At 42.3% G+C, this 23,289-nt stretch overlaps 1 protein-coding gene across 2 annotated transcripts in view; it reads left to right on the top strand.

Moving 5' to 3' along the window:
* WDTC1 (WD and tetratricopeptide repeats 1) overlaps positions 1–23,289 on the top strand; it is a 63,644-nt gene that overhangs the window by 22,758 nt on the left and 17,597 nt on the right. For both annotated transcript variants that reach the window (XM_055574007.1, XM_055574006.1), the window contains exons 4-5: positions 21,762–21,808; positions 22,262–22,373. In XM_055574007.1, the coding sequence (XP_055429982.1) occupies positions 21,762–21,808; positions 22,262–22,373 (159 nt within the window). The remainder of the gene's footprint in view (positions 1–21,761; positions 21,809–22,261; positions 22,374–23,289) is intronic.

The raw sequence follows: 23,289 nt of genomic DNA, 5'->3' as shown, positions 1-23,289 counted from the left end.
ATAAAAGAGGTAAAATCAGCAGTAAAAGCTCCTGCCTTTTGTGGTTATTGATTATAATGCTTTCCATACTATCTGGGGGAATTTTTTCTCCTGGATTTGCTAATTTACTATTTTGTATACTTTTTGAAAAAGGCAAAAGGAAATTCCAAGAGAACTTTTAGGATATAGTGCTGAACATTTAGTAGAGGTTCACTAAAAGCCTATTGGTTTGATTGGCTTTTAAATTTTTCTATTTTAGAGCTAGCTTAAAAGTTTAAAAAGGTCATCTCCTTTCCACCGTTTTTCTCAGCCACCAAATGCACTCTCCTGGAATCAACTAGCATACTCAATTTCAATATCCTTCCAGATAAATTGTATTCATTTTTATGTAGATTCTCACCTTTTCTCACAAATGTTAGCCTAACGTATTTACTACTTTGTATCTTACTTTTGAATTTAAACATATACTTTCTTGATTTTACCATATCAGTACATAAAGATGTCTCTAATATCTAATTTTTTCATGGCTTCAGAGTATTGTGTTGTATGAGTGTAGTATAAATTATTTAAATTGTCCCTGTTGTTGGAGATGTAGATTACTTACAATCTTTTGTATGGACAGTGTTATTCCTTGCAACATCATTTGGCATATGTGGGTGTTTATCTTTAGAATAAATACCTACAAATAGAATTAGCAGGCCAGAGAGTGTATCTACCTGTAATTTTGATAAATATTAACAAAATTGCCTTTCATGGAATATGCACAGTTTATCAATTTATACTCAAATCATCAATTTACACTCTTATCACACCTCTTCACTCTTAAACATAGTATTCAATAAACAATTGTTCTCTCAATCTCAACATCTTCTCCCCCATGTAGCCATCATTCTGAGAAGTTTCACATACAAGTGAAATACAATGGGCCAGAGAGTTGGCTTCCTAAGAGAAATGTAGTCTAGGCTGATACCTGAAATATGGATGGAAGGAGCTAACTAGATTTGGGGGAGATAGGAAGAGACTGAGCAACTTCACTTTCACGCATTGGAGAAGGAAATGGCAACCCACTCCAGTGTTCTTGCCTAGAGAATCCCAGGGACATGAGGGAGCCTGGTGGGCTGCCGTCTATGGGGTCGCAAAGAGTCAGACACGACTGAAGCGACTTAGCATCAGCAGCAGCAGGAAGAGAAAAGTTCTAGACTGAGAGAACAGCATTTGAGTGCTACAAAAGAGAGTAGAGGGTACTTGGTTTAAGAGAACAGATAGTTACAGATACAAATGGAAAAAGGATATAGATGAGGTTGGTGAGATGAGTGTGAGTGGATGATGTTTCATAATGAAGGGTGTTGTAAGCTGTATTGAAGATTGTTGATTTTATCCTCAGAGCACTGGAGAGCTATAGAGTGGTCCGTATCATGTAAGCAACATGATCAGAGTTAAGGTTGTTTTTGTTTTTTAATTAAAATTGCCTTTAAAATGAAGATTGCTGACATTTAAACTGTGGACAAATAGACCACTTAAGAGACAGTGGTAGTGATTCAGGAAGAAGTAATTGGTTACTTGAACCTAGATAATGGTAGTTTGGATGGAGAGAAGTCAGTGAATTTGAAAGACATGTAAGAGGTAGAATTAACAGAATTCTTGATGATTGAATGTGAAAAGTTAGGAAAAGAGAGGAGTCAATGATGAAGTTAAATTTCTTTTTAGCAGAGTAAATGATAGTATCATTTACAGAGTTAAAGAGCACTGGAGAAGAAATAATTTTGAAGGAAAAGATGATAACTTGGTTATTGCTGTTCTGGAGCTATAGGCCATGTGTCATCTAGTGCTTTCTAGATTGTTGCTGTTCAGCCACTAAGTTGTGTCTGACCCTTTGCGACCCCATGGACTGCAGCACTCCAGCCTTCCCTGTCCTTTACTGTCTCCCAGAGTTTGCTCAAACTCATGTCCATTGAGTCAATGATGCCATCAAACCATCTCATCCTCTCTTGCCCCCTTCTCCCCCTGCCCTCAATCTTTCCCAGCATCAGGGTCTTTTCCAGTGAGTCGGCTCTTTGCATCAGGTGGCCAGAGTATTGGCGCTTCCACTTCAGCATCAGTCCTTCCAATGACTATTCAGGACTGATTTCCTTTAGGATTTACTGGTTTGATCTCCTTGCAGTCCAGGGGATTCTCAAGAGTCATCTCCAACACCACAGTTTGAAAGCATCAATTCTTCAGTGCTCAGCCTTCTTTATGGTCCAGCTCTCACGTCTGACATGACTACTGGAAAAACCATCGCTTTGACTTTACAGACCTTTTTCGGCAAGGTGATGCCTCTGCTGCTTAATATGCTGTCTAGGTCGAAGAGGAACGTTTCATTGAGAAGGAAGTGTAGTCAGCATCATCAAATACAGCCAGGGACCAGTAAGATAAGGGCTGAGAACTGTCCCTATGATTTAGGCGAGGAAGCCTCGTGTTCACCTTGGCAAGGGCCACTTTTGTGGTATCGATAGAAGTGGGTTGAGAAATTATTGGAAAATGAGGAAGTAAAAATGTCCAGTATAGACTGCTCTTTCAGTATGGTTATGAAGGGGAAGAAAAATGGACGGCCACAGCTAAATGTGAATTTGGCATCAAGGGAGGACTTTTTAGATTAGAGAACCTTTAGGACGCTTAATCCCAAGGGGAAAGAATCAGTAGAGAAAGGGAAAGTTGAAGATACAGAAAAGTTAAAAGATCATCTAGGGTTGGGATTTTGTCAGTGAAGGTTGGAAGAGAATGATTGTGGTAATGAATCATACATTTTTAGGGAAGTGGGAAGATATGAGTAGCTTTTAAGGGAAGAATAGAGTGATTGGACTTAGAGGACTTGTTAAGGATAAGAATCATTGAGGAATGATATATATTCTCTTTTTTTCACTTACTAATGTATCTTGAAAATCACCCAGATCGGTTCAGAGAGTTCTTTTTTTTGTTTTTTGGCTCCGCCTTGCAATCTGTGGGACCTTACTTCCCTGACCAGGGATCAAAGCCAGGCCCATGACAGTGAAAGTGCTGAATCCTAGCCACTAGACCTCTGGGGAATCCCTCATGGAGCTCTTTTTCACAGCTGCATGGTAGTCTATTAATAGTATGTAGATAAAGCAAGGCTAAGTCAGTGAATTTCCCATGTATGGGCTCTTACAGTTGTTTCTAATAGTTTGTAATTACAATGCCATAATGAATAAACTTGTGTATATGGATTTTAGCATTGCTGGAGATACATCTTCAGGGTAAAAACCTAGAAGTGGGAGTGCTGACCAAAGGGTAAATGTGTATGTGGTTTTGTTAGCTATTGCCATGACAGCACCTGTTTCTCCACAACTTACCAACAGATTGGGGGGTTGAGCTTTAGAATATTTTACCATTCTAGCAGATGAAACACGGAGAAGGCAATGGCAACCCACTCTAGTACTCTTGCCTGGAAAATCATATGGACAGAGGAGCCTGGTAGGCTGCAGTCCATGGGGTCGCTAAGAGTCAGACACAACTGAGCGACTTCACTTTCATGCATTGGAGAAGGTAATGGCCACCCACTCCAGTGTTCTTGCCTGGAGAATCCCAGGGACGGGGGAGCCTGGTGGGCTGCCGTCTATGGGGTCTCAAAGAGTCAGACACGACTGAAGCGACTTAGCAGCAGCAGCAGATGAAACATGCTGTCTCAATAGAGTTTCAGATTATATTTCTCTTATGAGTGGGCTTCCATGGTGGATCAAATGGTAAAGAATCTGCCAGCAATACAGGAGACCCAGGTTGGATCTGTGGGTCAGGAAGATCCCCTGGAGAAGGGACTAGCAACCCACTCCAATATTCTTTCTTGGAGAATTCCATGGACAGAGGAGCCTGGAGAGCTATAGTCCATGGGGTCTTAGAGAGTCAGACACGACTAAGTGACTAACACACATGAGTGAAATGGAATATCTTTTTTTAATGTATGTAAGGGCTTCCCTTGTGGCTCAGCTGATAAAGAATCCGCCTGCAGTGCAGGAGACCTGGGTTTGATCCCTGGGTTGGGAAGATCCCCTGGAGAAGGGAATGGCTACCCACTCCAGTATTATGGCCTGGAGAATTCCATGGACTGTATAGTCTGTGGAGTCACAAAGAGTCGGACACGACTGAGTGACTTGCACTTTCATAGAAGGATTGTTTTAATATAATTTTGCCAAGTTTGGTTTAATGAAGGAGAGTAAGAATTTATATATGTAACTGCATGGTTTTACAAACATAAGTATAGACTGGATAAGCAGAGACTAATGCAATTGGTCATCTCTAGGGGATAGAAGGAAGAAGGCAATGGCACCCCACTCCAGTACTCTTGCCTGGAAAATCCCATGAACGGAGGAGCCTGGAAGGCTGCAGTCCATGGGATTGCTAAGAGTCGGGCACGACAGAGCGACTTCACTTTCATTTTAATGCATTGGAGAAGGAAATGGCAGCCCACTCCAGTGTTCTTGCCTGGAGAATCCCAGGGACGGGGGAGCCTGGTGGGCTGCTGTCTATGGGGTCGCACAGAGTTGGACACGACTGAAGCGACTTAGCAGCAGCAGCAGCAGGGGATAGAAGGCATAGAGTGGAGAGGTAGAGAAAAGGGAATAATGCTTCTGGACCTTTTTGTAGAATTTTTACTTTTATAACCACATTGAGGTTTTACACATTCAAAAAGTAAAATAAAGTTGGCAGAGATGGGGAAAGGGATGTCAACTAATTCAAGTAATTTTTGACATAGTACTTTGACTATAAATATTAGTTGACTATATATTTTGAAGACAAACTGAAGAAATCTTGATTGAACTCTAGTTAGTAAATTTGTCATTTGCTGCAGCAGTTCTGTAACTATTTTGCGTATGTTGCAGAACTGAGCAAATTAGTAAATATGTCAGTGTTGTTGGGGTAAATTTATCAATGTATAATAAATGTAATATTTACAATATTGATATAATGTTATCAGTGTTGTTCCCTTCCAAATATGGAATAGGCAAAAGAACTCTGAGGTATTGAATTGGAATTATTAGTATCAGTAGGAATTCATGGGTGTTTTGGGGTTTTTTTCGGCCACACAGCTTGTAGGATCTTAGTTCCCCAACCAGGGATTGACTGTGGGCCCTAGGAGTGAAAGTGCCAGATCCTAACCACTGGACTGCCAGGGAATTCCTGAATTCATAGTTTAAAAATACTTTAAATACTTATTTCTTTAAGTATGTTTATAAAATACTTTTAAAAATATTTTAGCATACATTTATATATTATTTCTAGCTCTATCTTCTGAGAGGGTCCAAGAAGCAATCATACCTCAATAGCCATGAGTTACTGGTTTCTAAAAAGAACTAGGGGTTCTTGGAGGGGTGACTGATTCAAGTCTGGGACAGCCATGAGCCTACAGCATCTTGTGGCAGAGAATTAACAGAAAGTGAAGAAATAAAAATGATAGGGGCTTATCATAAGGACACAGAAGCCAGCTTGCAAGGCATGCTGCTGGCCAAACCCGTTGTAGTTTGAGCATCAGGATGAATAATGACTATAATGAATTAAAAACCCACTGAATAAAAAATATCTGAGTTTGTGCTGGTGAGAGAGAGAGAGAAGGGGAGGAGAGAAAGTCGGGGGGGGGGCAGAAACCACTTAATTCTAGTAGATTGTGGTGGTGGTTTAATCTCTAAGTCGTTTCTGACTCTTGTGACCCCACAGACTGTAATCTGCCAGGTTCCTCTGTCCATGGGATTCTCCAGGCAAGCATACTGGAGTGGGTGGCCATTTCCTTCTCCAGGCGATCCTCCCAATCCAAAAATCAAACCCAGGTCTCTTGCATTGTAGGCAGATTGTTTACCAGCTGAGCTACAAGGGAAGCCCAAAGTGAAAGTCATTCAGTCATGTCCGACTCTTTGCAACCCCATGGACTATACAATCCGTGGAACTTTCCAGGCCAGAATACTGGAGTTGGTAGCCTTTCCCTTTTCCAGGGGATCTTCCCAACCCAGAGATCGAAGCCAGGTCTCCCACATTGTAGGTGGATTCTTTACCAGCGGAGCCTCGAGGGAAGCCTAAATGAAGAAATGAAACGTTGGGAAAATCACAGATTTATAAGCATCATACCAAATCAGTAATTGATTCAGACAAAAATAATCAGTGAGTTATCGAACCTTTGGGTGGAAATTGATGTTTGCACAATGTAAAAGTATTTTCTCACAGACAACAAAAGGGAAAATAATATTAGAGTGGAAAAACCTGGTCTGTCTATACTCAGTCTCATCCGACTCTTTTCAACCCTGTGGCATGTAGGCTGCCAGGCTCCTCTGCCCATGGGATTTTCTAGGCAAGAACACTGGAATGGGTTGCCATTTCCTGCTCCAGGGGATCTTCCTGACCCAGGGCATCTTCCGCATTGGCAGGTGGATTCTTTATCACTGCGCCAGCTGGGAAGCCAGAGCAACCTGTAGATGCCCCCTTAACATCAGGTGCCGCCTAATAGTGTGCACTGAGGAGGACACAGAATCACCCGGTGGTGGTTCTGTCAAAATGCGTGATCTGAAGCTAATCATCAGGAAGTAATCAGACACATCCAAACCCAGAGACATTCTCCAGAACAGCTGACATATTATTCAGAAATGTCAGTGTCAGAAAAAATAAAGGACTGAGGAACTGTTCCACATTGAAGGAGACTAAAAGGAAAATGACAACTAAATGCAGCATGTGATTCTGGATTGGATCCTGGATCAGCGGAATCAAAGGGGTGATATTGGGACAGTTGATGAAATGTGAATGTGGACTCTGTATTGAATAATAGAATCGTGTCAGTGTCAAATTTCCTGACACCGAAATTTAAGTATGTAAAGGGTCCTGAAGTCTGTAACTTATTCTCAGATGGTTCAAGGGGGAAAAAACGTGTGTGTGTGTAGAGAGAGAGGCGAGGGGGAGACAAACGTTAGCAGTTATGAATTAGGGGAAAGATGTATGTGGGTGGTTTTGTACTATTCTTGTTCCTTTTTTATATGTTTGAAATTGTTTCAAAACAGAGTTTAAAATGCTCATTAAGAAAATATGAAGAAGTGTTGTAGTGGCAGCAACTTAGGAAGAGAGACCAAAGGTAGGTCAAGATTAGAAGATTTAAGTTTAACGTTGATTAGGATAAGTTGTAAGTTGTTCTTGCATATAGACCAAAACACTTCTCTGTTTTCCTTGAACACCTTTGCTGAGCGTTCCTCATCCCCCTTTAGTTTTATGTGCTAGCTCATCTTGTCTCAGTGAGTTTTGTCCTAACCAGACAGGAGCCAGATATCCTGGTATTTCAGTTTGTGACCTGCAGTCCTCGCTGTGGAGGCAGGGAGCTGTTTGCTTTCAACATCACTAGGATTTTCCAGGTCTTCCTTAAAGTTCTGATCATACTTTGATCCATTCTATTTCTTCCACTCATGGGATATTTTGGCACAGTGTTTGGCATCAACACTGAAAGGCAGAGGGAGAGAGAAGAAAGTATCCTCTCTTTACAAATAATGAGAGTAAAAAATCACTTCCGAGTTCACATGAGTGGTAGAAATAAGATTAGTAAGATTTATATCAGGCCTGTCTGGCCTTAAAGTTCATAGTCTTTCCTACCTCACCCGTGTGTCTACTTTTTTAAAGGCCTTATTAACAAATGGTTCTTAGCTTGGTGGATTTATTTTTCTGCCTTTTTAGTTTTATTAATAATGTCCTTATAAGTTGCATACATTATATATATCCCAACTTCACAATTGGTTTGATGTTTTTTTGTTTCTGTTTTGTTTCTTCTGTAAATTTGAGCATAAATTCACTGGAAACAAGTCATACCAAACTAGTGAGGTTTTCCTTTTGAATATAGTTGGTATGGTAGACCAGGATAGTTTGATAGAGTAACCTGATTCTAACGAAGATGTGTCAGAGTTTTTTTACAATATCAGTTTAGAGAAGGAAACTTGACAACTTTTATCAAGTAGTCACCCTGAAAGAAAGAGATGGAGCAGAGATCTGACTTTGTGAGAGATTTCAAGGACTGTCCTTTATATCAGGAGCCAGCAGATTATGACTTGCAGGCCAAATCCAGCCTGCCACCTTTTTGTTGACTTGAGTTTTTGGGTTTTTTAAGTTTATGTGTTTTATGTAAGTGTACGATTCAGTGGGGTTTTGTTTGTTTTTAGTGTATTCACAAAGTTCTGCGGCTGTCACCGTTACCTAATCCCACACATTTTATCACCCCAAAACAGAAGCTCTTTACCCTTAGTACTCCCCATCCCCTACCCCTGGCAACCACTCATCTATTTTCTATCTCTATGGATTTTCGGAGAAGGCAATGGCACCCCACTCCAGTACTCTTGCCTGGAAAATCCCATGGATGGAGGAGCCTGGTCGGCTGCAGGCCATGGGGTCGCGAAGAGTCGAACACGACTGAGCAACTTCACTTTCACTTTTCACTTTCATGCATTGGAGAAGGAAATGGCAGCCCACTCCAGTGTTCTTGCCTGGAGAATCCCAGGGACCGGGGAGCCTGGTGGGCTGCCATCTATGGGGTCGCACAGAGTGGACATGACTGAAGTGACTTAGCAGCAGCAGCAGCATGGATTTTCCTATTCTGGATACTTCATATGAATGGAATCATATACTATGTAGCTTTTTGTTTCTGATTTCCTCATTATGGGGGCTTCCCTTGTGGCTCAGACAGGTAATGTGGAAATGTAATGTGGGAAACATCAGTTTGATCCCTAGGTCAGAAGATCCCCTGGAGAAGGGAATGGCTACCCACTCCAGTATTCTTTCCTGGAGAATTCCATGGACCGAGGAGCCTGGCAGGCCATGGGGCCGCAAAGAGTCAGACACGACTGAGTGACTAACATCTTTTTCATTTCCTTAATATGATAATTTCAAGATTTATCTATGTTGAAGCATGAATCATACTTCATTCCTTTTTATTCCCAAACAACACTCCATTATATGGATATGCCACATTTTATTTATCCAGTCATCAGTTAGTGGATGTTTTGTTTGTTTCCACTTTTTGACTATTGTGAATAATGCTGCTGTGAATAATTGGTGTAGACGATTTTGTGCAGACATTTATTTTCAGTTCTTTTAGTTATATATCTAAGAGTAGAATTGCTGTGTCATATGGCAACTCTATGTTTAATTTTTTGAGGAACTGCCAAACTGTTTTTCCAAGTGGCACCACCATTTTACATGTCCACCAGAAATGTACAAGGGTTCCATTTTCTCCATATTCTTCCCAATACTTACTGTCTTTTTTTTTATTATAGTCATTCCTAGTGGGGGTGTGCTATTTCATTGTGGTCTTGATTTGCACTTCCCTAATGACTAATGATGTTGCACTCCTTTACATGTGCTTATTGGCCATTTGTATATCTTCTTCTTTGGAGGAATGTCTATTCAGATCCTTTGACCATTTTTATTTTTTTTAATTAATTTATTTTAATTGGAGGTTATTTACAATATTGTAGTGGTTTTTGCGATACATTGATATGAATCAGCCATGGGTGCACATGTGTCCCCCATCCTGAACCCCTCCTCTCACCTCCCTCCCCATTCCATCCCTCAGGGTCATCCCAGTGCACCAGCCCTGAGCACCCTGTCTCATGCATCAAACCGGGACTGGTGATCTATATCACATATGGTAATATACATGTTTCAGTGCTATTCTCTCAAATCATCCCACCCTTGCCTTCTTCCACAGAGTCCAAAAGTCTATTCTTTACATCTGTGTGTCTCTTACTGTCTCGCATATAAGGTAATCGTTGCCATCTTTCTAAATTCCATATATATGTGTTAATATACTGTAATGGTGTTTTTCTTTCTGACTTACTTCACTCTGTATAATAGGCTCCAGTTTCATCCACCTCATTAGAACTGATTCAAATGCATTCCTTTTAATAGTTGAGTAATATTCCATTGTGTGTATATAGCACAGCTTTCTTATCCATTTGTCTGCCAGTGGACATCTAGGTTGCTTCCATGTCCAAACTATTGTAAACAGTGCTGTGATGAACATTGGGGTACATGTGTCTCTTTCAGTTCTGGTTTCCTTGGTGTGTATGCCCACCAGTGAGATTGCTGGGTCGTATGGCAGTTCTATTTCCAGTTTTTTAATGAATCTCCACACTGTTCCATAGTGGGTGTACTAGTTTGCATTCCCACCAACAGTGTAAGAGGCTTCCCTTTTCTCCACACCCTCACCAGCATTTATTGTTTGTAGACTTTTTTGATAGCAGCCATTCTGACTGGCGTTAGATGGTACCTCATTGTGATTTTGTTTTACATTTCTCTGATAATGAGTGATGTTGAACATCTTTTCATGTGTTTATTAGCCATCTGTATGCCTTCTTTGGAGAATTGTCTTTAGTTCTTTGGCTTATTTTTTATTAGATCATTTATTTTTCTGGAATTGAGCTTCATGAGCTGCTTGTATATTTTGGAGATTAATTCTTTGTCAGTTGCTTCGTTTGCTATTATTTTCTCCCATTCTGAAGGCTGTCTTTTCCCTTGGTTATAGTTTCCTTCGTTGTGTAAAAGCTTTTAAGTTTAATTAGGTCCCATTTGTTTATTTTTGCTTTTGTTTCCATTACTCTGGGAGGTGGGTCATAGAGGATCCTGCTGTGATTTATGTCAGAGAGTGTCTTGCCTATGTTTTATAGTTTCTGGTCTTACATTTAGATCTTTAATCCATTTTGAGTTTATTTTTGTGAATGGTGTTAGAAAGTGTTCTAGTTTCATTCTTTTACAAGTGGTTGACCAGTTTTCCCAGCATCACTTGTTAAAGAGATTGTCTTTTCTCCATTGTATATTCTTGCCTCCTTTGTCAAAAATAAGGTCTCCATAGGTGCATGGATTTATCTCTGGGCTTTCTATTTTGTTCCATTGATCTATATTTCTGTCTTTGTGCCAGAACCATACTGTCTTGATGACTGTAGCTTTGTAGTATAATCTGAAGTCAGGCAGGTTGATTCCTCCAGTTCCATTCTTCTTTCTCAAGATTGCTTTGGCTATTCAAGGTTTTTTGTATTTCCATACAAATTGTGAAATTATTTGTTCTAGTTCTCTGAAAAATACCGTTGGAAGTTTGATAGGGATTGCATTGAATCTATAGATGGCTTTGGGTAGTATACTTATTTTCGTTATATTCTTCCGATCCATGAACACGGTATATTTCTCCATCTATTTGTACTTTGACCATTTTTAAACTGTTATTTATTGTTGAGGCATAAGAATTCTTTGTATGTCCTGGATAATAAACTTTCATCAGATTATGTGATTTGAAAATTTTCCTCTCATTCTGTGGATTTTTTCACTTTCTTGAGAGCACTTTTGACTCACAAAACTTATAATTTTCTTGAAGTCCAAGTTATTTTCTTTATTTTTTCATAATAAATGTGACACTTTTGATGTCACATTTAAGAAGCCATTTCCTAATACAAGATCACAAAGATATATACACTTGTGTTTTCTTCCAAAAGTTTTATAGTTTTAAGTCTTCTGTGTATGTCTTTTATCCATTTGGGGTTAATTTTTATATATGGTGTCATGTTGAGGCCCAGTTTCATTCTTTTGCATATACATATCCAGTTATGTATATGGGCTTCCCTCATAGATCAGTTGGTAAAGAATCTGCCAACAATGCAGGAGACCCGGGTTTGATTCCTGGGTCAGGAACATCTCCTGGAGAAGGAAATGGCAACCCACTCCAGTATTCTTGCCTGGAGGATCCCATGGACAGAGGAGCCTGGCGGGCTACAGTCCACAGGATTGCAGGAGTCGGACACAACTTAGCGACTAAACCACTACCACCACTCAGTTATTGGGCTTCTCAGGTGCCGCTATTGGTAAAGAACCCACCTGCCACAGCAGGTAGACGTAAGAGACTTGGATTCGATCCCTGGGTTGGGAAGATCCCCTGGAGGAGGGCACGGCAAATCACTTTGGTACTCTTGCCTAGAGAATCCCATGGAGAGAGGAGCCTGGTGGGCTGCTGTCCATAGGGTCACACAGAGTTGGACACAACTGAAGTGACTAAGCAGCAGTGGCATTCAGTTATTACAGCATCATCTGTTGAAAAGACTACTCTTTCTCTCATTTGAATTGTCTTGGCACTCTTGTTGGAAATCAGCTGCTGCTGCTGCTAAGTCGCGTCAGTCGTGTCCGACTCTGTGCGACCCCATAACAGCAGCACAACAGACTCCTCTGTCCCTGGGATTCTCCAGGCAAGAATACTGGAGTGGGTTGCCATTTCCTTCTCCAATGCATGAAGGTGGAAAGTGAAAGTGAAGTCGCTCAGTCGTGTCCGACTCTTATCGACCCCATGGACTGCAGCCTACCAGGCTCCTCTATTCCATGGGATTCTCCAGGCAAGAGTACGATCTTGCCTCTGCTCACCTCCGAAACTTAGCTTGCCTTACTCTGTCCCTTTTATCCCTGTATTTTAGCCACTGGCCTTAATTCTATATCTATAGCATGCCAAGCCTCTTCTTACCTTTGTACTTGTTCTTTTCTATGCCTGGCATGCTTTTCCTTCTCAGCATTCAAATTTCTTCTCAAACTTATCTATAGGGTTTCCCTGGCCAGTGTATCTAAAGTATAACCCATCACCATGTTTTCTTGTCTTTAATTTTCTGTTTGCACTGGATCTTCATTGCTGTGCAGGGGCTTTCTCTAGTTGCAGCAAATGGGAGCCAACTCTTCGTGGTGCATGGGCTTATTGCTGTGGCTTCTCATGTTGCAGAGCACAGACTGTAGGTGCACAGGCTTCAGTAGTCGCAGTACGTGGGCTCAGTAGGTGTGGCATATAGTTCTAGGGCACGTGGGCTTCGGTAATTGCAGCACATAGGCTCAGTAGTTGTGGCTCTCAGACCCGAGAGTTTGCAGCCTCAGTAGCTGTGACCAACAGGCTCAATAGCTGTGGCACATGGGCTTAGTTGCTCTGTGGCATGCGGAATCTTCCTGGACCTGGGATTGAACTCATGTCCCCTTCGTTGGCAGGTGGATTCCTATCCATTGCACCCCCAACTAAGTCCCACCGTGTTTTATTTTCTACATAGCACTTATCACTGTCTGAGCTCATTTTCGGAGAAGGCAATGGCAAGCCACTCCAGTACTCTTGCCTAGAAAATCCCATGGATGGAGGAGCCTGGTGGGCAGCATTCCATGGGGTCGCTACGAGTCAGTCGCGACTGAGCGACTTCACTTTCACTTTTCACTTTCACGAAATGGAGAAGAAAATGGCAACCCACTCCAGTGTTCTTGCCTGGAGAATCCCAGGGACGGCAGAGCCTGGTGGGCTACTGTCTATGGGGTCGCACAGAGTCAGACATGACTGAAGCAACTTAGCAGCAGCAGAGCTCATTTTACTGATTCCTGTGCCTTCTTTTTTTTTTTTTTGGTCTCCCTCATCACTGGAGTTCTTTATCTTATTTACCACCATAGCTTTTGCACATATAAGACTGCCTATTTTATAAGAAATAAAAATAAAATCAATCCATCAATTAAATAAAGTGAATTTGCTGGGATAGACAGCAGATATAGGTCAGCATAAGGAAAAAGTTTCTCATATGGTTTTTGACTCACCCCACTATATTCATACTTAGATTTCTGCTTAAACATATAGCAGTTGAAATATATATTACCTTATTTTTTTAGAAATATGTTTTAAATCGTTCCTTTTAATAACTTCTAGGAGGATTTTTCCTTCCCCAGTAATCATAGTTCACATTAGGCTGTACTATAAGTCTTAAATTATCTTGGTGCAGGGGAGAGAACATATTTGGACTTGATTTCCAATTTTGCTACTCAGCTATCACAGTGTTTTACAAATATTGATTTGTGCCCCACAACAATTCTATGAGGTTATGTATATTATCACCATTTTTTTTAGAGATATAAAACCTGAAACACAGAGAAGTTATAGGACTTCCTCAAGGAAACACAGCTTGTGAACCCAGAAACACATGGACTGTCCTTTATGAACAGTTTAATGAACTTTGAAGAGTAATTATGTGAAGCAGTTAGGGCAGGGCCTGACATGTGGTATGATGGGTTTTGGTCACTCTTGTTTCTCTTACTACTCTAGTAGGCAATTTTCAGTCACACTAAAATTTGAGAAAGCATTGAACTCGGTTGAAGAAGCAACAGAGGATTTTACAAAGATGTTTGTGTACTCACATCATTCTGCCTTTAGGATAACTGAGCTTTTTTTTTTTTTTTTAATTTTTATTTTATTTTTAAACTTTACAATATTGTATTGGTTCTGCCATATATCGAAATGAATCCGCCACAGGCATACATGTGTTCCCCATCCTGAACCCTCCTCCCTCCTCCCTCCCCATACCATCCCTCTGGGTCGTCCCAGTGGACCAGCCCCAAGCATCCAGTATCGTGCATCGAACCTGGACTGGCGACTCGTTTCATATATGATATTATACATATTTCAATGCCATTCTCCCAAATCATCTCACCCTCTCCCTCTCCCACAGAGTCCAAAAGACTGTTCTATACATCAGTGTCTCTTTTGCTATCTCGTATATAGGGTTATTGTTACCATCTTTCTAAATTCCATATATATGCGTTAGTATACTATATTGGTGTTTTTCTTTCTGGCTTACTTCACTCTGTATAATAGGCTCCAGTTTCATCCACCTCATTAGAACTGATTCAAATGTATTCTTTTTAGTGGCTGAGTAATACTCCGCTGTGTATATGTACCATAGCTTTCTTATCCATTCATCTGCTGATGGACATCTAGGTTGCTTCCATGTCCTGGCTATTATAAACAGTGCTGCAATGAACATTGGGGTACACGTGTCTCTTTCCCTTCTGGTTTCCTCAGTGTGTATGCCCAGCAGTGGGATTGCTAGATCATAAGGCAGTTCTGTTTCCCGTTTTTTAAGGAATCTCCACACTATTCTCCATAGTGGCTGTACTAGTTTGCATTCCCACCAACAGTGTAAGAGGGTTCCCTTTTCTCCACACCCTCTCCAGCATTTATTACTTGTAGACTTTTGGATCGCAGCCATTCTGACTGGCGTGAAATGGTACCTCATAGTGGTTTTGATTTGCATTTCTCTGATAATGAGTGATGTTGAGCATCTTTTCATGTGTTTGGATAACTGAGTTTTATTTGCCTTCAGGACTCACTACATTCTGTTATATTGTGACTGTGTAATCTTAATACATTAAGGCTAATAAACAACATGTATTGTGAAGTTTAAATGCATTCGTATACATGAAAGCTTAGCGCTTACAGGCACATAGCAGACATTTTAGTTTTGAGGGAGATACCCCGGAATTTAAAAAGGCAGTATGACACCATGGTTAAGAGCCAAGCAGTGGAGTCTGTCAGACAAGGAGTCACATTCTTACTATACTGTTTATGCAATATGGATATTAACCTTTTTCTCATTAAGAAAAATGAGAATAGTAGTGGTATTTCCATCATGAGGCAGTTGTAAAGTTTAACTCAGCATTAAGTGAAGGGCATAATGTTGTCCCTAGAGGACGGTGAGATAGCACTTACTATTTATTAGCTACTGCTGTCACTGTTATTGTGATTACCTTCTTTCTTCCCTCTCTTTATTGAAGTATGATTTGCATAAACATAAAGTACATGGGTCTCAGGTTGGATGAGTTTTGACGAGTAACTACTACTCATGACAAGACAGAAAATACTTCCATCACCCTAGAAGTTCCCATGGTGTCCTTTCCAGTCAACACTCCTCTCTCAGAGCAACCACTTTTTGGCTTCTGTCTCCGTAGATTAGTTTGTGTGTTTTCTATTTCCCCCCATAGGTTAGTTTTGCCTGTTCATACACTTTCTGAAACTGGAATTATACAGTATGCATGTTTTTCTGTTTGGCTTCTTTTGCTTAGCATCATGTGTTTTGAGTTTCATCCACGTGGTTTCATGTATCTATGGTAGTTCCTTTTTATTTCTGAGTAGGATTACACTGTTTGAATACACTACATTTTGTGTATCTCTTCTGTTGATGATCATTTGGGTTATTTCTCGTGTGGGACTTTGAAAATTAAAGCATCTAGGGGGCAGGTGGAGAAGGGGATGACAGAGGATGAGATGGCTGGATGGCATCACCGACTCGACAGGCGTGAGTTTGAGTGAACTCCGTGAGATGGTGATGGACAGGGAGGCCTGGTGTGCTGCGATTCATGGGGTTGCAAAGAGTCGGACACGGCTGAGCGACTGAACCGAACTGAACTGAATGCTATGAAACTATAAAGAAAGCTGAGGGCCTAAGAACGATGCTTTTGAAGTGTGGTGTTGGAGAAGACTCTTGCGAGTCCCTTGGACTGCAAGGGGATCCAACCATTCCATCCTAAAGGAGATCAGTCCTGAGTATTCACTGGAAGGATTAATGTTGAAGCAAACTCCAAAACTTTGGCCACCTGATGCAAAGAACTGACCCATTGGAAAAGACCCTGATGCTGGGAAAGATTGAAGGCGGGAGGAGAAGGGGATGGCAGAGTATGAGATGGTTGGATGGCATCACCAATTCAATGGACATGAGTTTGAGTAAACTCTGGGAGTTGGTGATGGACAGGGAGGCCTGGTGTGCTGCAGTCCATGGGGTTGCAAAGAGTCGGACACGACTGGGTGACTGAACTGAACTGAGGGATATTCTTATACCAATCTTTAGGTGGACAAATGTCTTCATTTGCCTTGAGTAAATACCTAAGGAATGGGATTGCTAGGTCATAGGGTAGATGTGAATTTGACTTTATATCAAACTGACAGTTTCCTAAGGTGATAGTACCAGTGAGATCTCTTTTTAATATGGGTGGGAATAAGGGTGGCATTTGAGGTAATCCAGCACAGAGAAACATTTGGAGTCATATGGACCTGGGTTCCTATCTGGGCTCTGGTGTTTACAGTCTGAGTGACTTATTTAATATCTCTGAGACTTAGTCTTACCTGTTAAAAGGGAATGACGATAGGTCATGTATATTGCTATCTAGTATCTACCCAGCAGCAGCATACCAAGCTGGGGGCAGTAGTGCAGGCTTGTAAGGGGGTGTGTGGTCTGCAAAGAATTTAAAAGCAGTAAGAAAACCACCAAAAAAAAAAAAGAAAACCACCTAAGTGTCCATCTGCTTTTTACCATCATTATGCACCTGCAGGTCGAAGCAGCATCAGTGATAAAATGCTTCTCCTTGCCTCCTTTTCCTCCTGTATACTATGCTGCCTAGCAATTATAGGAATTTATAATAAATAGTCATTATAAGCAATCTTTAATCAAGTTAAGCAGGAAGTAAGAGGTTGGAATTTGGAACCTGAGTGAGATGTGGGACTTCTGTTGCAGGTTCGTTCTCTGGGCAGTTTGTTTCTTCCTTATTCCTGGTATGCAAGGCTCACCGTAAGCAGGGACGTGTCCAGGGTTCCAGGGAGCCAGCCACACAGAGGTCTGTTCCTCTCTCGGAGCCATCTGTAAACAGCCACGCCTCTCTTTCTTTAAAGTGTGAGGTTTTCTCCCTTCTTTTTTACCCACTGTTTGATTCTGATATGCCATAGGCATATTTTCTTCTGTTGTATTCTTCAACTTAATTCTAGATCACGTACCTCATCTAAGCCAGGCTTATTTATCAAGGCCAAAACAAATCCTCTTAAACACCCCATGCCTTATATAAATTAGCTTCCCAAACACATAGTCTAACTTATAGAGCCCTTTATTAATGCCTTTTGTCAGTAGTTACTTTGTATTTTTGTAGAATCTGATTTGGACTTTCTCTCTACACCTTCTCCAACTTACCTGTCTCTGAGCTGTTTTTTACTGTGTAAAAATGAGTCGTAAGTAATATGTTTGTCTGCTGTGGCCTGTCTTCTGTACTTTGGATGCGCGACTGATTTGAGGACAAATATAATAATTCTGGAAGCATGCATGCACTTTTCAGACAGTGCTTAAGAGCCCGAGCCCTTGAGTTGAAGTGCTTCCTGACGCCACTGCTAGCTGCGCTGCATTGGCCCAGCGTGGGGGGCTTATACCGCCAAGCAACTCGCCAGTGCCAGCTGGCTCCCCACCATGTACCTCAATTCTCATACTGTCTACCTGGAGATAGTGTCAAACCCCTCAGGTGAAGAGCTCCGTCCTTAACCACTAGACCACCAAGGAAGTCAAAAGCTTAGTCCTGTAAACAACCCTGCTGTCCTTCAGCCCCAACAGCTACTTCAGACACCAATTGCAAATCCAGGTTGTCACCTGTGCTTTTGACTAATTGTAGATTAGAAGTTCCAAGGGGCTTCCCCGGTGGCTCAGACAGTAAAGAGTCTGACTGCAGTGCAGGAGGCCTGGGTTCGATCCCTGAGTCAGGAAGATCCCCTGGAGAAGGAAATGGCAATCCACTCCAGTATTCTTGCCTAGAGAATTCCGTGGACAGAGGAACCTGGCAGTCCACAGGGTCACAAAGAGTCAGACACGACTGAGCGACTAACATTTCAGAAGTTCCAAACCCCTTTTCCTTGGTTTCAATTAATTTGCTAAAGTGACTCACAGAACTCAGAGAAACATTTTACTTACTAGATTACTGGTTTATTATAAAACAATATAATTTAGAAAACAACCAGATAAAAGAGGGCAAGGTACATGGGATGGGCTGCATAGCTTCCATGTCCTCTCCTAGCATGCCACTCTCCCCAAATCTCCATGTGTACCAACACAGAAGCTCTCTGAACCCTATCCTTTTGTGTATCCCATTACCTTGGCTGGTTGATTAAATCATCATCCATTGGTGATCAGTTCAGCCGCCAGCTCCTCTCCCCTCCCTCACAGTCAGGTTGGAATGAAAGTTCCAACCCTCCAATCATATGTTTGGTTCTCTTGGTAACCAGCCTGCACCCTTAGGTGCTTCCCAAAAATCTCTTTATTAACATAAACTCAGGTATTAGTTGAAAGAGGTTTGTTATGGATATCACGACATCTTTATTACTTTTATTACTTAGAAAATTCCAAGGGTTTTTAGGACTTCTGTGCCAGACAGACTATATCAAGACTATATCTTTCTGACATACAATAAATACATATAAATTACAGAATCGCAGCAGTTTACCTAAGCTCTCTGAGTATTGGGTTTTCTTGGGGGTTTTTTTTGGAGGGGGGGGAGTTGTTTCTTTTTGTTTTGATTTTTTCGGTCACACTGCTCAGCGTGCAGATTCTTAGTTCCCTGAACAGGGATCAAACCCATACCCCCTGTGTTGGAAGTACAGAATCTTAACCACTGGACCTCCAGGGAAGTTTTTCTTATCCATGAAATAAGTAATGATACCTGTTTCTTAAACAAGATAATGGATGTAGAATGCTGTAAAATTCCTGTGGCTGCCGTAACAAATTACCATAAACTTAGTGGCTTAAAACAACACAAATGGATTATCTTCTAGTCCTGTAGGTCGGAAGTCTGACCTGGGTCTCACAGGCCTAATGTCTTGACAGGGCTTTGTTCCTTCTGGAGGCTGGAGAACAGAATCCGTTTTCTTGCACTTTCCAGTTTCTAGCATTTCTTGGCTAGAAGAAACCTTCCATCTTCAGAACCAGCAGTCATCGGTCAAGTCCATTTCACACTTATATCTCTCTACTCTCTGCAGCCAGGAAGGGTTCTCTGATTTTAAGGACTTCTGTGATTGTATTGGGCTCCTCTGGATAAAGATAATCTCCCTACTTCAAGGATTTTAGCCTTAAGTCACATCTGTAGAGTCCCTTTGCCATCTACCATAATGTGTTCATGGGTTCCAGAAGACCAGGACATGGACATTTGTAAGGGGCCGTTACTCTGCCCACCACGGGCGCACGGCACTACACCTAGCTCTTTGTAAGCCCTCGGTAAGCGATGGACACTGAAAGCCCTCAGCACTCTGGGAGATCGCGAGCTGAGGACGTGACCCCTGGGCACAAGTAGTTTAAAGCTTGGAGGGAAAATGAGAGGGGTGAGGACAGAAATGAATCTGATTCAGGAAGAGTGACCAGAGTCGTGTATGGATTTCAACCCAGTGCCATGGGAAGGTGAGAGGCTGCAGGTCAGCCAGTGGTCTGGCAAGTTGAACAGAGTGAATGTGTCAATAATGTATTGAAGTGCAGAACCTACAAAGACATGAGGTTCAACCCACATGAGCATTTTTATAGGACAATGGGTGAGAGGGAAGGAAAAAGCAGAGGAAAAGCCTCTGCTGACGAAAGAGTCAGGGGTTTGTTCATTCTCTCAAGTCTTCCCACGAGGCCCACCGGACCCACTTGTTCACTGTGCAGCAGATACATGCCGGGCACTGTTCCTGGCCTCGGGGATACAGTGAGTGTGGTCACAGAGGCCGCCTTCCCCGCTCAGTGTGGTGGAACAGACAACCGTGTCAACACAGAGCCGTGATACAGCGTGACAGTAGGAGCCCACAGGAAGGGTGTGCCTCCTTCCCAGGTTTACGGGATGGGAACAGCTGCTTGAGAAAAGTGCCCGCGAACTGAGACCTGAAGAGTGAGTTGATCGGGATGCTCTGAGCCACAAGTAACAGCCCAGCTCAAGTGATCTTAAAGCAATGAGCAGACTGGCTCCTGACTGGAGCCCAGGAGTCGGGTAGGCATCAGGGTGGGTTACTCTGGTCATTCTGGCTCCATCTTTCTGTGATTCCTTTGGCTGGGCTTTTCTCTACATGTTTATTTCACTGTCAGGCTGGCTACCCTCGTGGTCACAGTTCTAGGAGTCACATCAAGACACCCAGCATCCACAGGAAGAAAGGCGTCCCTTTTGTAGACTCTTTTCTGAAAATGAGAAAACTTCTTTTCTACACGCTCTCACCTCCTGGCCCCCTTGCATCCAGTTGGGGTTACAGGCTCGTTTCTGAGCCGGTCCCTATGTCTGGGTGAATGCCATGTCCAGTTTGGCTTAGATCTAAGTTTCTGAACCCACCATTGTGGAAAGGACAATGAACTTACACTTCCTGAAATACATGGTCTTATTTTGGGCTGGACAGATAATGAAATGAAAATCAAGATTCCATTAGGAATGAGGGAAAGAAAGAACAGAATGTAGGAATGGAAGTGGCTTGTTCTCCTCTTCTCCCGTGTAAGACTTGTTTCTGCCACTGCATACCTTCTGCTTTTCATGGTTTCTGTTTCCTTGTAATTCTGGCTTTGCCGTGACTTCTCTCTGTGCATGCTTTCAACTTCAGCATTCGTCAGTAAGTTCCTCACTTCTCCATGTTTCTCAGTTCACATCCCTGTGCTTGATTTACCTCACTTTACACGTACTTGAAGTAAGCTCCAGAAGACCAGGGACTTTGTTATGCCCCCAGCATCTGAACAGTACCTGGCATGCAGTGCGTGCTGGGTAAACACGTGCCCTATGAGTGAAAGATCAGGCTTCTGGCAACTGGCTGCGTTTCGGTCAGTTGGGCTCCTCTGTCCAGATTTTCTGCGGCTGAGGGGCTGTCCCTTGAAGCGACTGTTAATAGATACCCCTCTAGTGGTAGGAGCAGAAATTTGTTTGGATACATTTCCACTATTACCTGAACTTCGGTTTACTTTTCTGCAAAATAAAGTCAATAAAATCTTCCCTTTGTGGCTCAGAGGGGTTCAATATCAAGTGGAATTGTGCATATGAAAGTGTATTATATATTGTGAACTGCAAGGTGGTTTGATTCAGTCCTGGTCACTCACTCACACCTAGAAAACCCTGATGATGGAAAGGCTATTTTATCTGTTCACTTCTACTTCTTGACATTGAGTTCTCCAGGAGAACTTCTAACTGGCTCTCTTCTTGTCCCCCAGGGTCACTCAGGATGTGTCAACTGCCTGGAGTGGAACGAGAAAGGAGAGTAAGTATGAGATCCAGCACCTATGGGTGCTGGAGGAGGGTGTGGGGAGGTTGGAAGGAGGGGATTTTCCTTCCTCTTTGTAGATCGAAGGAAAAGAGTGGACTCAGAAGAGGAGTTGGGTCCTCTGCTCTCTGCTGTGTTGCTGCTCTCTGCTGTGTCCTTAAGTTTCATTCATCAGCAGCACACAGTTAAATAATGAATCCCAGATAGATGGAAGGTTGGATGACCCTCCAAACTCTGTTTTTTTTTTGATAAGCTAATGCATTTAAGGAACAATGAGAAATCCTCAGAACAAAATATGAGACTCAATCACTGTTTACAAGATAACCTTATATTCTGTGACACGTACTGTTGTTCTTAAAGTTGTGTGTGGCCTAAGTCCTTTTCACCTGGGAAACACGGGATAGAGGAACTTGAGGAGAGGTCACAACTGTTCCCTCTCTCTGCTTACAGCTTGCTGGCCTCTGGTTCTGACGACCAGCACACGATTGTGTGGGACCCGCTGCACCACAAGAAGCTGCTTTCCATGCACACAGGACACACTGCAAATATCTTCTCTGTCAAGGTGAGCAGGACGAGCCGCAGAGCAGACGAACGGTGTGGCTGGGCTCCGTGTGTGGTCGTGTTTGCGTGTGTGTCTCCCACCTACCCTGGGGGTCACAGACATCTTTGTGATCTGAGCATCTGCTGGTGATTTCTAAAACTCTCTGTCTCTTTTCCATGCGCTAATTCCTCTCTCAGAGCCAAGAGGTCAGCTCCAAATGAATGTATACGCATGTGAGTGGTGATGATATAAGGTATGGTTCTGAGTATGAACTTTGATAGCATAGCAGGCAGACCTGTGTTTGACTCCCTCGTCTGCCTCTTGGAAGCTGTGTGAGCTGGACAAATCACCTGACCTCTCTGAGCCTGTTTACCCATCTATAAAAAGGAAGTAGCTAAGGAAAATCCCTCAAATTCATGAATAAATAATTTAACTAAAAAGGGAAGTAGCAATCCACAGGGTTGATGTTACAGTTTAAGGAGATTGTTGATTAAAAAAAAGCACCTGGCCCAGGTGATTGTAGGAAATGAGTCTGCTGTTTGTTGGTGGAGGGGAGTTGAGGAGAGGGGAGGGAGGGGACTTACAAATGCCTTCAGACCTCTGAAAGTGAAAGTGTCCAACTCTTTGCAACCCCATGAATGGTATAGTCCACCAGCGCCTTCTGTCCATGGGATTCTCCAAACAAGGATACTGGAATGGGTAGCCATTCCTGTCTCTAGGGGATCTTCCCGACCCAGGGATCAAACCCAGGTCTTCCACCTTGCGGGCAGATTCTTTACTGTCTGAGCCACTGGTGAGGCCCCTCTTTAGACCTTGGGAGACCTGTTATGTGGAAGTAACGAGAGGCTTGTCCCTTTTGGTCCCAGAGAACAGACCTCGAATTAGTGACTATGAATTTTTGGAAGCAGACGGAGGCCTGATGAAGGAAAGAACTGTC

This window comes from Bubalus kerabau, chromosome 3, assembly GCF_029407905.1.
Source record: "Bubalus kerabau isolate K-KA32 ecotype Philippines breed swamp buffalo chromosome 3, PCC_UOA_SB_1v2, whole genome shotgun sequence".
Classification (NCBI taxonomy): domain Eukaryota; kingdom Metazoa; phylum Chordata; class Mammalia; order Artiodactyla; family Bovidae; genus Bubalus; species Bubalus kerabau.
This window is presented reverse-complemented; position numbering and strand designations above follow the sequence as displayed.